At 34.9% G+C, this 17,728-nt stretch overlaps 1 protein-coding gene across 1 annotated transcript; it reads right to left on the bottom strand.

Annotated features, from left to right (window-relative positions):
- Positions 1-15,185: 15,185 nt before the first annotated feature.
- Positions 15,186-17,359, bottom strand: EAF01_006416 (uncharacterized protein; the record flags this gene model as incomplete). The annotated part of the gene is made up of 3 exons (XM_038914670.1): positions 15,186-16,793; positions 16,892-16,996; positions 17,232-17,359. 3 exons carry the CDS (start codon positions 17,357-17,359, stop codon positions 16,586-16,588), a joined length of 441 nt encoding a protein of 146 aa, XP_038769625.1. The 3' UTR covers positions 15,186-16,585.
- Between the last annotated feature and the right edge of the window lie 369 nt (positions 17,360-17,728).

Genomic DNA, 17,728 nt, shown 5'->3' with positions numbered 1-17,728 from the left:
ATCTTAAAAACGGTTTTCTATTCCTCACCTTTTTTCATTCTAATCAAGTAGTATCTATTACACAAATCCATTTTAATAAATATTATAGCTTTGTTTAATTGATTTCTTAATTCTGTAATTAATAGAAGTGAATATCAATCCTTCTTTATAAATACATTGAACTTTCTGTAATCTACAATTAATCTCTTAGTACCGTTTTTCTTAAGTATCCATATAGTTGAACTTACCACTTGAGATATGAATTCCCTGATTTATCCCTTGGCCAAATTGTTATCAATATATTCCCTAAATATCTTCAACTCATCGACTGATATTGAATAAATTGAGATGTATATAAACATCTTGTCTTTCTTCAATATTATCTTATAATTTTATGGCTTGTATTTTAATAAAGTCTTATAAATTCCTAATTCTTTAAAAATATATTTGTATTTCTTATACTATTTTAATATTATAAACTCCTTTATCTTGATTATAATTTCCTATTATATTGTTAACTTCTATATTTATAGAGAAGGTGTACTAGCCTTCACTTTTAATAAAGGATTCTAAATTAAGTATTCTATATTACTAATATTATTTGTATTCAATTCTCCTTAGTATATATTATATCCCATAAATACCTTGAATATATCGTTATAATTATTCTTATACTAATCAAATGTTATTATTCTTTATAACCAATCTATTCTAGAATTATGTGTTTTCAATTATGGCATTTCTAATATGATCTGTTATTGATCCAATAGTACAATGTTAAGCTGTATAACCTCTGAGTATTGAGTCATATTTATTCGTATTGATTATGTCTTCTGTAAAATATTCCCATTAGATTCTATTAATTGTCCGTCAACTAATTGTAATTGATAGGGGTTTTATTTCTTCTAGAATGGAACCTTTAAGTACTTTGTAGCTTCTAATGTAATAAAATTTCCTATAGTTTTTAAATATATTATAACTTGTTATATTTATCCGTTTATTTTGACTTTACAGTATATTTGATCTGCTTGTTTTATAGTATTCAGCTATAATATAATTTACTTTTTCTTACTATTCTGAATAATTTTATTAGCAAATATTATACATTGAAGCTTTTCCTTTTCTAAATAAATAATACTTATCTCTAATCTAGTTTTATTATCAAGTAAGTCCTTCTATAAGATATATTAGTAGTTTTCTTAAGTGACTTTCATTATTATACCTACAACTAATGATAATAATATGGCCTGAGCCTAAACCCAATATTCTTCTTCCACTTTTCTACATAAAAATAGAATCTAATTTTTATTTTTTTCATATATATAATAATAAAACACTTCTTATAGCTTTTCTTTATTTGGCTATTAAAAATGATCTATACTAATCCTTTTTATGAATAATATATTTGTAATGATTCCAAACCATAGAATTCGATGATAATCAATGTATCGAACTTCGTACGATTCGCCCTTTTTAGCGTTTGTTACACTGAAATCTTCGTTTATAGTTCCCTTGTCTGTATCTTCAAATTTCCAGATACGACAGTTTTATTAATCAATTTCCCGAATAGACCATAATTCCCCTAATTGTGGGTCTTTATTTACCTATAAGAGGCCTTCAAGCTTTTCTTTATAAGCTGGTGGTGGCGTGGTTAGCCTTGTTATGTTAACAGCATATAATTATAATGTGAGGATAGCATTAAGTTGGCTCTTGTCGAACTTATTCTTAAAGTTGCCCTTTTTATCTTCTGTTTTTTTATTTTTTTATTCTGTTGTCTGATGCTTTGCTTTTTTATATTCAAAGTATAAGTTATTCTCTTATCTTTGTTTCTTTTCTAGATTATTATTCCTGTCTTTATAATATGTAGTGTTAAGTTCTATAAAGTCTTTATATCTTTATGGATTGTAATATGATTTACCCTCATTTTTATAGTAATGTTCTTGCTTTTGATTTTCCTAAGGTTTATATAATCTTTGATCTTATCAATATCAATAAAGACGATCATCTGATTTAATGAAGTTCTGGATTAAATCGTTCAAGTTTATACTTTCGATAGATCTTTCTAATTCCAGTCTGACTTTTAACTTGAGCCCTTTACGATAGTAACTTATGATGACGACTTCATCCTACTTGATTGTTCTTACATATCTTTGAAATTCTATAGCATACTTTAATACTGATTCTATTTATTTAAGATTAAAGATTATATTTTCTGCTACTTCTAGCTTATTAAAATTCCTAAAGATTCTATGAATTTCTGTTTTAAATCCTTCAAAACTATTGAAGATTATTTAAGTAGATTGTATATGATTTTAATTATTATACTCAAAATAGTTTTACAAATATGATTGAATTTACTTGTTTACCTCTTCTTAAAGATAAAATGTAGTCTATATACTTTTGAATTCTGTGGCTATAAACTTATCCTTATTAAATCAAAAATAGATTTCTAATTGTAAAAGGAAAGTATTGAGTTTCTATTGATTACCTTGATACTTATCTGGTAAAACGATTTTAAGGATTTCATTGATAGTAATCTTCTTTAAAGTATTAGCCATTTCGACATTGTTAGTATCTGCTGTTGGTGCAGGCTGACCTGTAGCAATGTTTCTAGATACCATATTTAACACTGGTTTTTTATTGAATTGGTATTTGAAATAAAAAGGGTGCTCAAAGTATTACGGGAACTGCCTCTAGGATCATATGAAAGTGACTAGAGTTCTCTCAAGATGGTTTAGATTAAACTTCAAATAGGAATTCAATAAGGTTATAATTAATTACAATTCTTATAACTATAATAATGAAACTAATAATTGTTTTTAAGTATAAAGCTCTATATTATAATGAAATTCATTTTCTTATATAGACCTTTCTACTTTACGAATTTTATAGTTCTATTCTACTTGGATCCTTTGAATCCTAAGCTCTAAAGGCTCCTGGCTCCTTAGATCCTAAGCTCCAAAGGCTCCAACGTCCTGTCACATGACACTTGTCACGTGATCCAATGTTACCCGTCGTAACACCTTCCCTCTTTCAATTTAGATTAATAAATCTCTTAAATTCCTTACAACCCAACTGAAGCTCTTTCTCAATCAATATTAATTAAATCTCGAATAACTTGTTATTAAACAAGCTCCCCTACATCTATATTTAAAATTATACTAATTCTAACTAAAGATATAGAAAAATTAATTTATAAAAATATACTTTTAAATGTAAAGAATTGTATATTTGTTACGATGGGTAACAGAATGCCATGTGACAAGTGTCACGTGGTGGAGTCCCCAGGAGCCAGGGCTCCAAGGAGGTCCTTGGGAGCCAGGACTCCAAGAAACTCCAACCAACATCAGAGTACGAAGATCTATATAAGGGAATGGGATTTCATTACAATGTAGAGCTTCGTGCTCAAGAACAATCATTAGTTTCATTACTATAGTTACGAGAATTGCAACCAGTTACAACCTTATTGAATTCCTACTTGAAGTTTAGTTTAAACCATCTCGAGAGATCTCTAGACACTTCCACGTGACCCTAGAGGCAGCTCCCGTAACACTTTGAGCACCATTTCTGCTTCAAGTACCGATTCAATACCAACCGACGATATGACACCCACCAGTGCATCCGCGAGCAGTCAGGCACAAGCACCCGACACCGACGATGTCGAGATGACCGATGCTCCCAAGGAAATTACCATCAACGAAACACTCAAGATTGCCTTACCAGACAAATACCAAGGAAGTCGACAGGAACTCGACACCTTCCTCTTGCAACTTGAAATCTACTTCAGATTCAACGAAGACAAGTTTACCGAAAAGGAATCCAAGAGTGTATGGGCCGTATCATACCTCAGAGGAGAAGCAGGCAAATGGATTCAGCCATACTTGCGGGACTACTTCGAGAACAGCGAGCGATACCGCATGAAACCTACCAGAGTAATCTTCGAGAGCTTCGAAGGGTTCAAAACAGAAATCCGTAGGATTTTCGGAAACGCCAACGAGTTAGAGATAGCCGAGGAAAAGATCTTTAACATCAAGCAAACAGGATCAGCCCTCAAGTACGCTACGGAGTTCCGAAGATATGCAGGAATGACCAAATGGGATAAGACCGCCATCATGAGCCATTACCGAAAAGGGCTCAAACCAGAAGTACGATTGGAACTAGACCGAGACGGCGAGAGTAATGATTTGAACGACTTAATCAAGGACTCTATTGAAGCCGACGATCGTCTCTACAGATTTAAGCAAAGCCAAAGATCATACAAACCTCAAGAAAATCAAAACCAAGGGCGTTACCGCAAGAACGAGGGTAGACCACGATACAATCCACAGAGATACGGAGACCCTATGGAGTTAGACGCCACGCACCACGCAAACAGGAATGATGATCAGGAAAAGAAACGTAGACGAGAAAACAACTTATGCTTTGAATGTGGAAAAACAGGGCACCGGGCAGCGGATTGCCGAAGTAAGAAGACAGGAGGAAAGAAAGGCAACTTCAAACCCAAGTTCGGCAAAGGCCAACTTAACGCTACCTTTGTATCCCAGGAACATCCAGCTAAGACCGAAGAAACTGAGACCTTCACCAGTGAAGAATTCCGGAAATTATTGGATGAGTTACCACGAAACCAAGAGGGTATGAATGCAGTAGATTTGTGGGAACAGGAGTATTACCGAACCCCATCACCGTCGGTAACGGAAGAATGTATTAAGGAAGAGATACCAGCAGATCACGCGATGATGAGCTGGACTGCTTGCTATGATGAATTCTGCGGAATCCATCGATCAGATAAAGAAGCAACCGGATGGTTCCCCAAGAAAAGAAAGACAAGGAACCAACAATCCAATGAAACAGACAAAAAACAAGTTACCCAGCAATTGAATGCTACAGGACAAGCAGGACAGATATACTGCAAGGTCAAAATAAACGGACAAATACAGCAAGCCATGATAGATTCAGGGGCTACAGGAAACTTTATTGCACCAGAAGCTGCAAAGTACTTGGGAGTTCCACTCCAGAAGAAACAAAAACCCTACCAATTGCAGTTAGTTGACGGACAACTAGCAGGATCTGACGGGAATGTTTCACAGGAGACACGACCAGTACAAATGAACATAACCCAACATTCAGAGGTTATACAGCTTGACGTTGTGCCATTGGGCCAACAACAGATCATCTTAGGGATGCCATGGTTGAAGGCACACAATCCTAAGATAGATTGGTCACAAGAGACAGTGACATTTGATCAGTGCAAGAACGGTCACGACGACACGTTCAAGGCGTCCGCGAGACGTAACACGCGCCAAGGAGAGTTGAACGCGAACAACACCGGCGACGTAGGACACCCAGTCCAGGGTCCTCCATTAAGAGCGAAGGCCAGTACACCTCCTCTACAAATGCAGAAGCCAACGACACGGCAGGAAATCGCAATCAAGGCAGAAGAGCCTATGATACCAGAACAGTACAAGAAATACGAACATGTGTTCAAGGAACCAGGGATCCATGAGGCTTTGCCAGAACACAAGCCATGGGATCATGAGATAATATTGGAGGAAGGCAAGATGCCTGTGCACACCCCAATTTATTCAATGTCAGCCGATGAGCTGAAGACGCTCAGGGAATATATCGATGACAATTTGGCCAAGGGATGGATCAGGGAATCCACGTCCCAAGTGGCAAGTCCAACTATGTGGGTACCCAAGAAGGATGGTACTAAGAGACTAGTTGTGGACTACAGAAAGCTCAACACGCTTACCAAGAAGGATCGATATCCACTTCCATTAGCTACGGAATTAAGAGATCGATTGGGCGGAGCTACCATATTCACCAAGATGGACCTGCGCAACGGGTACCATTTGATCAGAATGAAGGAAGGCGAGGAATGGAAAACCGCTTTCAAAACAAGATACGGGCTATACGAATACCAGGTTATGCCGTTCGGGCTAACTAACGCACCAGCTACTTTCATGAGACTCATGAACAATGTGTTGTCACCATACTTAGACACTTGTTGTATATGCTACTTGGACGACATCCTAGTATATTCAAACAACGAGAGCCAACACATCAAGGACGTCAGCAGCATCCTCGAAAGCTTAGCCAAAGCCGATTTGCTATGTAAACCAAGCAAATGTGAATTCCATGTTACGGAAACGGAGTTCCTAGGATTCACCGTATCAAGCCAAGGGCTCAAGATGAGCAAGGATAAGGTCAAGGCAGTGCTCGAATGGAAGCAGCCTACCACGATTAAAGAAGTACAGTCTTTTTTGGGATTCGTCAACTTCTACCGAAGATTTATTAAAGGTTATTCAGGGATTACAGTACCCTTAACCAATTTAACCAGAAAAGAGCAAGGAACGTTCGAATGGACCGCCAAGGCGCAGGAGTCCTTCGAAGCACTCAAACAGGCAGTAGCCGGAGAACCAATACTGTTAACATTTGACCCAGAAAAGCAAATCATAGTGGAAACGGATTCCTCAGATTTCGCTATAGGGGCAGTTCTGAGTCAACCAGGTCAGAATGAGAAATATCAACCAATCGCATTCTACTCTCGAAAACTATCACCAGCCGAACTAAATTACGAAATATACGACAAAGAACTACTGGCGATAGTCGATGCATTTAGAGAATGGCGAGTTTATTTGGAAGGATCGAAATACCCAGTACAAGTGTACACAGATCATAAGAACTTGGTTTACTTCACCACAACGAAGCAGTTAAACAGACGACAGGTCAGATGGTCGGAGACCATGGCCAATTACAATTTCAAGATTTCATATGTTAAAGGATCAGAAAACGCTAGAGCCGACGCTCTTAGCCGAAAACCAGAATACCAAGAAAATAAGTCGTACGAATCATACGCAATATTCAAGAAAGAAGGCGAATCACTGGTTTACAATGCACCACAGCTTGCAGCTACTCATATATTGGAAGACAACCATCTCAGAAACCAAATCCAATCACATTACGACAAGGATGCTACAGCTATACGCATACGCAAGGCAATAGAACCAGGATTCACAATAGAAAACGAAACCATATACTTTCATGGGAAAGTATACATTCCGAGTCAAATGACCAAGGAATTTGTGACGGAACAACATGGGTTGCCGGCACATGGACATCAAGGAATTGCAAGGACGTTTGCAAGAATCCGGGAAATCAGTTATTTCCCGCGAATGAGAACGATAGTTGAAGAAGTTGTTGGAAGTTGCGACACCTGCATACGAAACAAGTCATCACGACATGCTCCGTATGGTCAGCTCCAGACCCCAGACATGCCTTCTCAGCCATGGAAGTCCATCACATGGGACTTTGTGGTCAAACTACCACTCTCAAAGGATCCTACTACAGGAGTTGAGTACGATGCGATACTCAATATAGTAGACAGGCTAACGAAATTTGCATATATGATACCATTCAAGGAAACATGGGATGCTGAGCAACTAGCATATGTATTCCTTAGGATCATAGTAAGCATACACGGAGTACCGGATGAGATAATCTCGGATCGAGACAAGCTCTTTACCTCGAAATTCTGGACTACCTTATTAGCACTTATGGGTATCAAGAGAAAGCTATCGACATCTTTCCACCCACAAACAGATGGTCAGACAGAGAGGACCAATCAGACAATGGAAGCATATCTTAGATGCTACATAAATTATCGACAGGACAATTGGGTAGAGCTATTACCTATGGCACAATTCGCATATAACACATCGGAAACGGAAACCACAAAGATTACACCAGCACGCGCTAACTTTGGGTTTAATCCTAAAGCATACCAAACACCGATACCACAGGAAGTTAATGCCGAATCAGCAATAATACAAGTCGAACAATTAAAGGATTTACAAGAGCAGCTTGCTCTCGATCTAAGATTCATATCATCCAGAACAGCAGCGTACTACAATACGAAACGTAGTATGGAACCTACGCTTAAAGAGGGGGATAAAGTTTATCTGCTACGACGAAACATCGAAACTAAGAGACCAAGCAATAAACTCGACCACAGGAAACTAGGACCATTCAAGATTGATAAGGTAATAGGAACGGTTAATTATCGATTGAAATTACCAGACACAATGAATATCCACCCAGTATTCCACATATCCTTGCTTGAACCAGCACCACCAGGAGCGCCAAATGCGCCATTTACAGAAATTGAACCAGTCAACCCAAACGCCATATACGATGTCGAAACAATACTAGACTGCAAATACGTCAGAAACAAGGTCAAGTATTTGATCAAATGGTTAGACTACCCACACTCAGAAAACACATGGGAATTCAAGGAAGATCTCAGCTGCCCTGAAAAGCTACGGGCATTCCACCTGAAGTACCCACACCTGCCAATAAAGCCTCAAGATCCGCTTCGGACAACTCAGGCAAAGAAGAATCGAAAGCAAAGGAGTCGTCGATAGGACCAGCAACAGAGGCAGACGTCATTTCTTTTTCTCTCTCAACACGCTCTTTCTCTAGCCTTTCCTTTTCTTCCAGAGCATCAAGCTCATCCAAATATTTAAGGCCACGGTCGGCCATGCGCTGACGCCGCTCGCGCAACAACTTTTGTTGTTTCCTAAGGCGAAGGATCTTCGCCATAGCCTCTTCTTCCTCCGAACGAAGGCGTTCCTCTTGACGATCCAAGGCGCGCCAATCGTCTTCCCGAGGAACTTCTCGATTCCAATCCTCGGCCAAAGGAAACTCAGCATTATAAGAAGAACGTGCATGCATGTATTCAGAACAACGAGAGTGATTGGAACGAAACAAATCCTTAACACATCGATAACCATCCAAACGACAACGCGAACACGGAATCATTTCGACATCACTAGATTCAATAGCCTGAGCAAGAAGGATTTGTTCCTTACGTTTTCGAACAGTTAGATGATTAGGGGAAATAGTGGTGATAGACATAATGAAAGAGCCTAAGACCATTTGATTCACCGGCCGGGTGGGGAAATGGAGCATTATAAGACGCTTGGGACAAGCGCTAGTCTAGGAAGGGGATAGTGTTACGATGGGTAACAGAATGCCATGTGACAAGTGTCACGTGGTGGAGTCCCCAGGAGCCAGGGCTCCAAGGAGGTCCTTGGGAGCCAGGACTCCAAGAAACTCCAACCAACATCAGAGTACGAAGATCTATATAAGGGAATGGGATTTCATTACAATGTAGAGCTTCGTGCTCAAGAACAATCATTAGTTTCATTACTATAGTTACGAGAATTGCAACCAGTTACAACCTTATTGAATTCCTACTTGAAGTTTAGTTTAAACCATCTCGAGAGATCTCTAGACACTTCCACGTGACCCTAGAGGCAGCTCCCGTAACAATATTTTAAGTAGTAAATATAATATTAAGTAAATATCGATATGCGAAAAAAACCTAATTATATTAAAAAGGAATACTTATTAAATAAAAGACTCTTAATATATTATCTCAGTAAAAAATTGATATTTAGATTTAATATAATAAACATTAAAAAGAAAGGAATGCTAATAAAAAAGCATTTTTTAATTAATATTGTAATAAATATAAAAAGACAGGTTATAATATAAGAACCTGTCAAAATAATATAATAAATCTTAAATTGTTAGATTCTTAATAGTTTTAATCAATTGATTTAATTGTTGTTGAATAATATAACTTTGAAGTGACAATTCGAGGTAAAAGTAACCGATCTACTAATATGGCCGACCCACTGATAAACTATGTTAATAGAATAACGAAAACAGAGATATAGATATAGATTCTAACAGATATTAATTTATAGAAGATGAAATTTAGTAAAAGGTTTAAGATGAAGATAAAGATGAAGATGAAATTTATGTTTTATTGATTTGTTTATAAGTATTTATAAGTATTTATAAGTATTTATAAGTATTTATAAGTATTTATAAGTATTTATAAGTATTTATAAATATTTATAAAAAGGAAATAAAGTAAGTATTTATTAGAAGATTTTATTAAGAAGAGTTCTTTATATATATATATATATAGGTATATATACTTCAGATCTTAAAAGTTAAGAGTTATATTATATTATAGAAGATGAAATGAATTTTACTAATTGATTGATTAGGAGTTGGTAGGTAATACTATGAGAGAGCTTGCTGACTATTACTCCCTAAATCCTCAAACTTTAAAGGTATTAGATATTCGCGATTCGAAATGAAATACCGATTCGAGATTGAGACTCAGAAATAGTCTTGTGAGATGGGAGAGCTGTTAGTACCTAGGCATGGATGCTCAGGTGGTCAGTCTTGAAATTAATATCGTGGCGTTATTCTTCGCGTAGTCATAACGCCAGAGTTCACTAGTGAGAAAATATACTGTGGCATTTATGATATTCATCGCATTCATATTATGTGAATGGAATTTTACCACGTAATGTACAACTCATTCATTTATGAAGATGGATGAGTGAGCGATGCAATCACCAGTACTTCCTTCTATCTTCCCCGCCCAAAAATAGTAGTCATAAATACCTAGGTAGTTATAGAGTCTAGACCATCATGCATCTGGCTGGCTAGATAATAAAGCCAGGCAGTCAGTTAGTTATTCGTACATATTTGATCTCTTGAAAAGGGTTTGAAGGGGTTTGCTGATGTGTATTCGCCAAGGTCGAGCTACATCAATTTTAATTCTTTTGAGGGGCAAGGGATGGGACTTGAACTAAACTTGCTTGTGGTACTTCCCGCAGGTGAAAAGAAAGAGGAGAGGGATGAGAGCTCAGAAATGAGGAATCAAGGATGTTGAGTATCGATGTAGACAAATTCAAGATCGGAAAAGCCATTATATCAATCTTCTTAACAAACCATTTTCCCCCGCGGAGGTAGGTAGATTATATAAACAAATCGTACCGTACAATCCAATTTAAGCTTACTCAACCTGAAAGTTTCAGTATTTACACTGCATCATTGTACAAATAGATATCTAGGAGAATCGTTGAACTTCCCTTAACAAGCCCCAACTATAACTATCCGTCTCTAAAGTACTGTCCGTGTTGATTCTTGTTTCCGCGCTATTCTGTGTGTCAGGAATAAATGTTCATCGTCCTATTACCTTCTACCTTACCATAATCGAAATCAAAATCAGAATCTAGAGCGATTCAAAGACCGTATACATACCATACCATCGACAGAGTAATCTAGCAGCGCATCTAATCCAAAATCATGCACAAGTGACTAGAACCCAGCCTCAGCCACGAGTGAAAAAACCCATCCATCCAACCATCCATCCATCATACCAAAACATCTAATCTCAACCTAAAGAGAAAATCGAGAAAATCAAAGCGTCTACCTGATCATCCTCACTCATATATAGAAATATTACTTCCATTCTGTTCCATCTTCGATACTCATCGATGACCGAGAAGGATTTCTGGATCCTCGTCCTCGGATTTCACTTGGAATGCGTAGTTTGTATCTCTGTTATTCTCCATACTCACACATACTCACCACCCTCATCATATTTCAGAGTATACATAATCCATGACAGATCTCCTCAAATTTCACAACATACCCAGAGACAATCCTCCTCCCTCTCTGCCCCTCTCCTCTCCAAATAATCTACACCTCGCGCTCGAACCTCCATTAGCCTTCAAAATGGGATTTTCGACCTGTAAGATTAATATCTACCCATCTAACTATGCCCGTATATAGTATATATCTGTTTCTCAAACAAGTTACATGCCATATATGTATAAAACGCATATCCATTATCCATTATAGATAGATCTTTTGGCTCCTCGCTAAGAGATAGAATAAAATATGAAGATATCCATTGTACTTCCGTATCATTGCTTCATTTAGGAGTTTGACAGTTTGGGAATTCGTATATTTCTATTCATTCCCCTATGTTATATATATATATATATATATGAACGGAGTCAATCCCGAAACTCGAATCGAATCGAATCGAAATGCTTCGAAAACAGAAGCAAGCGATCTTCTACTTTTAATTTCTTTTTTTAAATTATCTGAGAGGAGAGAAAAAAAAGCCAAGAAAAGAGTAGAAAGCGGAGAAGTAGAAAAAACAGAAAAGAACAAAGCATACCAAGAGCAAAATCCCCTCTATAAAAAAATAAAATAAGTATTAACAGGCCTTCCATCATCGCCCTTAGTATATTTTATTTTAGCTGATTCCTGTATATATATATTCATATTATCCAACTGGAAGCGAGGTTTAACGAAACTCCTGTTTTCGTTTTCATTTTTTTTTCGATATAGTATTCAATATTCAATATTCAAATAATTTTTTTCCATATCCTCCCTCTCCCTATTCTCCCTCTCCCTCTCCTTATCGACTTCGACTTCGACCAAGATTCTAATCTTCAAACCCGACAAACAGATCTTCAACTCAATCCAATCCATCGAGAAATTTTCACTCTATCTATCTATAATCCATCAAACCGAATCCCCGCTTTTCGTGAACAAAGATTCAAGAATCAGACAGAAAGATTCAATTCCTCCTAATTCCTTGTATAATAGATATCACGATAAATATCAGAAATAATACTTTTTATGTATTGATATCTAAAATGTTATAATTGACATTTCTTTCTTAAAACTAACAATTTTGATTTTTTTGTCTTAAAAACTTTTTTAAAAAATGACATTTTTATTCTAAATTTCGATTTCTTAATAAATATTATTTTAATCTCAAAACAAAAAATCTAGTTTCTGTCACGGTATACACGTGATCGCGTCCGATCGGGCTAGTACGACACTAAGCTTTGAGTCAATCGTATATATAGCTTTGTAGTATATTCTTTTTAATTTTGTAGCTTTTAATTTTAAGATTGATTTTTAAATGTTTGTTAAGTTTGTTATATTATTAAAAGCTTTTTTAAATAAGAAATAGAATAACATTAGTATATACTTATGAATAAAGCTCTTATGTATAAGTTATCGTTTCTACTCTTTCGCTTATATATGGATTTTTTTAATATTATTTAAAGGTATTATTTTTTTTTTACTTTTAATTTCTTAGTTATAAATTATAATTTGATAAACCTTATAATTATAGAACTTTATAATGAAATGATTTATTAATGGAATAAAATTTTGTTTTTATACTTTCTAATCTTTAAATATGTTTTTATTACTTAAATGTTTTTTTAATTGAAATTTTCTTTTTTCTAATCTTGAAAAGTTTAGTGGTAGTTTTCAGAAATTTGATATATAATTATTTTCGATTCGAATAAAATTATAAATAGATAGTATTACAATCAACAATTTTATTACTCAATTTTATTATGTTTATCTTAATCTCGAATTTCATATATAAATTATAATATTACTTTAGCTTTCTTTTTTTAATTAAAACATTCCCTTAGATTATACAACAATTCTAAATCAATTTATATATATCTATAATAATTCGAATAAAATATAGGAAGTTGAAGATAAGTTATTTAATCTTAAATAAAGAATCGATTCTCTATATGTTTATATTACAAAATTTGAAAGGATTCTTTATAAAGTAAAAGGCTAGAACTAATTTAATTTGAATAAGATCTTAATCTTTTGTAATAAATTTAATACTATTCTTAGAAATCATTTTTCTTAATAACTTTCATTATCCCGCTTATATCTTAATTTTGTTTAGGTTATATAATAATTAGTTATATATATAATAATTAGATTTTCTATATCATTTTACTTTAGTAAATTTAAAATCTTATATTTATTACAAAATCCATTTTACTTTCGAAATTATAATCTAATGAATATTAGTAATCTTAATATTCTTAATGTCTCTAATATTCCTTTAAACAAAGCCAATTATACCCCAATTTTATTTTATATTAAAACGCCCAAGTTCTTCTTTACTAAAAGAATTCAATTATATAAGGAAAACAAGTATATTTAATATAAAAATGTTTTTCATTAGATACAAATCTACCTACTTAATTTATATTAAAGTGCTTAAAATCGAAAAGAATCTGTTTTAATTGTTACATTCACTCCTACTAACTTCTACAACAATAATAATAATAAAAACTTAGATAAGATAATTAATAGTTAATATTTTGAAGATCGCTTAAAAGAAGTACAAACTTCTACTAGTTAATACTTTTCATTTAACAATAATACATTTAACCTCTTAAAGTATTTTATAAAAAATCAATAAAGAAAATAATAATAATGATAATAAAAAAGAGTTTTATTAATTATATTTTATACTTAAATCATTTGTTTAAAGTAAGTTCAAAACAAACTCTTCAAAAGAAGAAAATAGTATTATAATATATACATAATTGCATTTAATCGAATTAATATGATACTAAGCTTCGAGCCGATCGCATATATAGCTCTATAGCATACTCTCTTTAGTTCTATAGTTTTTAATTCTAAGATTGATCTTTAAACGTTTATTAGGTTCGTCACAGTTTCATCTTATAATATACTATTATTTAATTAAAATTTAAAGTTTAGAAATTAAAGTTTGAAATATAATTCAAAATATAATTCAAAATATAATTCAAAATATAATTTAAAATATAATTTACACAATACAATAATTTAATTTTATCAATTCGCTTATAAATAAAGAAATGTTTCTTTTAGAAATCAAATTGATTTAAAAACAATATCTAGAAAATTATAATTTTAAATTTTAGAATCAAAATAATGAAAAAGAATTTAGAATAAAAATATTATTTTTTGAAAACACATTTAAGTTAAACATGTCAAAAGTACTAATTTAAATAATAAAAAATTAATTTTAACATTTTAAATAGCAATACATAAAAAAGTAAGAGTTCTAGAACCTCCTTATCGCACCTTATAAATTTTTATAACAAAATCCCTATAAAAATGATGCTTTTCTACACAAATGAAAAAAATTAATAACTTTTTCAATTTAAGGAATTTATTTCCAAAATTTTAAAATAAATAATCAATACTATTTTTTATTGAAAAAAAAAAATTATTTTTAATCACTTTTGTTTATAAATGATATAGATTTGAAATTAAAAAAATTGAAAATTTCTAACTTGTAACGCTTTTTTCATACAAAATAAGCAATTTTTTTATATAGAAAGTTTATATTTTTTATCTTTAATAACTTATAACTTTATAAATAAAATATTTAAAAATAAACTAGCTTTGTTTATATAGAATTAGAATAATTCTAAATCGATTTTGATTTCTTTTTATTATTTTGTATAAAACTTTAGTAAAGAAACAGGGGGCTTAAAAGCTGAAAAATTAATGGTTTTAGCGGGGAAATCGAGATCTGTACGATGAGGATGTTCTAGAACTCTTACTATTTCTAGTATTTATTATAGATATTACATATTACTCATATCCTCAACAACTATACTAATGATACTATACGTAAAAAGAAAGAACCAAACGTCATATTATTCGAGATGAGCCCCCTGCAAAGATATCCAGAATGACCATCGAATGGAAAAGAAAAAAATACCATCTCCTCAAAGCAAGTAAAGGAATCAATACGAAGAAGAACGCGACGGAGAATTGTTAACTCAAGTAGACAATTATTAGTGCATTATATGAAACATGGCAAGAGAAAGAACAAGTACAAGACCACTGAGATGAAAAGTCTCAAAATGAGAAGAGAAGATGCATACATCTTGAAAATCAAGAGGAAGGGGTATCTGCATATCCATATTTATATATTTCCCCTCTCACACAACCTAGGCAGGCAGCCCCTTACACCAAGCACCGTACCACACCACACCACACCACACCACCACCACAATTTGGGCCGACCTACCAGGCCATCAACGTCTCGATACAGAACACAGAAAGCCAGATCTTCAAACCTACCTAATATCTTTCATCTCAACCCAGGAATCAAACCTACTGTACCGCTTTCCGTGAAATTCTAGCTCAATCTCAAAACACACCAACCACCAATCACCAAGCCCCCTCTCTTTACCCATCTTTCTCTCTCTCCCCTCCTCTCATTTACCAGCATCCAACAACCAACAACCAACAACCAACCAGCCGACCATTAATCCAGCCAGAAAAAAACACATGCGTTGAAACACACATCCAAGTTTCCACTCCTATCCACCTGAACCGTAAAGCGTTGTCCATCTAGGTCGAGGTCAAGGTCGAGATCCGTCAATTCATTTCAACCTGCCGAGTTAAATGAGCAGCTTGTACATTCTACTAACAGGTCGAGATAGGCAACTCGGGTAACAACCATAAGACGAATGACAATGCATGATATGTAGTTATAAAAATGCCTGGGTCCTTTGCATCAACGCGAAAAGAATTCAGACATTTTCGATATAACTTTTCAAAGTGGTTGCGCGTTCCTTCTCCTAGGTAAGGGAAACTTCCCGTTTGATTAATATTAGTCAGGGATCTCACAATATAATGAAGAGTACGCGAAAGCAGAGTGAGATTATCCCAATCATTCAAAGTCCATTCACAAGAAGATTCATGGATCCAAATCACATATTTCTAAACCATCAATTCATACGTTCATTTCCTAACCTCCACATACCAGAACCCAAAACACCACGCGGTGTTGTCCCCTTAGACACTCTGCTCTATCCATGTGTATAATACTCGTTTCAATCTTCTATCCCATCCCCTCACCCCCTAATCATCGAAACCCCCACTAAGCCTTAGGCTCAACCCCTTCAACAGCACTCTTGATAGCGCTTTCCAACGCAGCAGGGTTAGCACCTACAACCTCTGCGATCTTTTGCTCTCCCTTGAAAATTATAAAGGTAGGCATGGCTCTGATACCAAGCTCTTGTGATACCTCTGGCAACTCATCGACATCGATTTTGATGAAATGGGCGGCGGGGTAGTCATTCGAGAGCCTATTTACCATGAATTAGAATATTTGCTCTCTGATTTTTCTTTGTCAAAAAGAATGAGGGGAGGTAAATAGACAGGGCCACAAAGGGAGAAAACATACTGAGCAACTTTAGGAGCGATGGCCTTGCAAGGTCCACACCAGACTGCAAAAGCATCGAGAACAACGACTTGGTTGTCGGCAAGGGCAGACTTGAAATCAGCTGCGCTGTTGGGTCTCTGTTAGTATTTGTGCTTTTGTACCTGTGTTTATACTATGGAGCTCTTTCGGAAAGCTCTTCGTGCCCCACACAATCTACACATATCATCGAGGATATAGTATAATATTGTGACGCGACCGAACAGAGACATCGATGATATATCCAATATCCCAATCCCAAGATCGAGGGACAGAGTATATATCTCGTCTCCAAAGAGACGGGAAAAGGGGGAGTAAAACTCACGTTGCGATATTGTGAACACCCATATTTGCGAAAGATTGATGAAAAGCTCTTTTATTAATAGATTGACAAAAGACGGTGCGATTATAAGTTTTTGGTAATCGTGGTAGAGATCGAATGAAGAATGACATATGCAAACTCTTGCAGATATATGAAGAGTATTTGTATGTTTTGGGAGTTTGTGGAGGCTGACGGGAAGAAGTTGGGAAGTTGGGAAGTGATGGAAGATCCGTCGATGTGTTTCTCTTCCGATGCTTTCTAATGCCGATTGATTTCTAAGAGGGGTAATGCTGATTAATACCTGGTTATTCAGGTGTCAAATGACGAAATGATGATTGTGTAAGCAGCGATGGGCTAGATTCCTTTATCCTTGTGAGATGGATGATGAGATGTGATTGGGTGAAGGGTGAAGGGTGAAGGGTGTTTGGAGTGTGTATGAGATTATATAGAATGATTGACTGAGTGGTATTGACATCTATTTTGGGATGATATCATGATTA

Source organism: Botrytis porri (assembly GCF_014898465.1).
Source record: "Botrytis porri strain MUCL 3234 chromosome Unknown BPOR_008, whole genome shotgun sequence".
Classification (NCBI taxonomy): domain Eukaryota; kingdom Fungi; phylum Ascomycota; class Leotiomycetes; order Helotiales; family Sclerotiniaceae; genus Botrytis; species Botrytis porri.
Note: the sequence above shows the minus strand (reverse complement) of the source record. Positions and strands in the feature narration are given on the sequence as shown.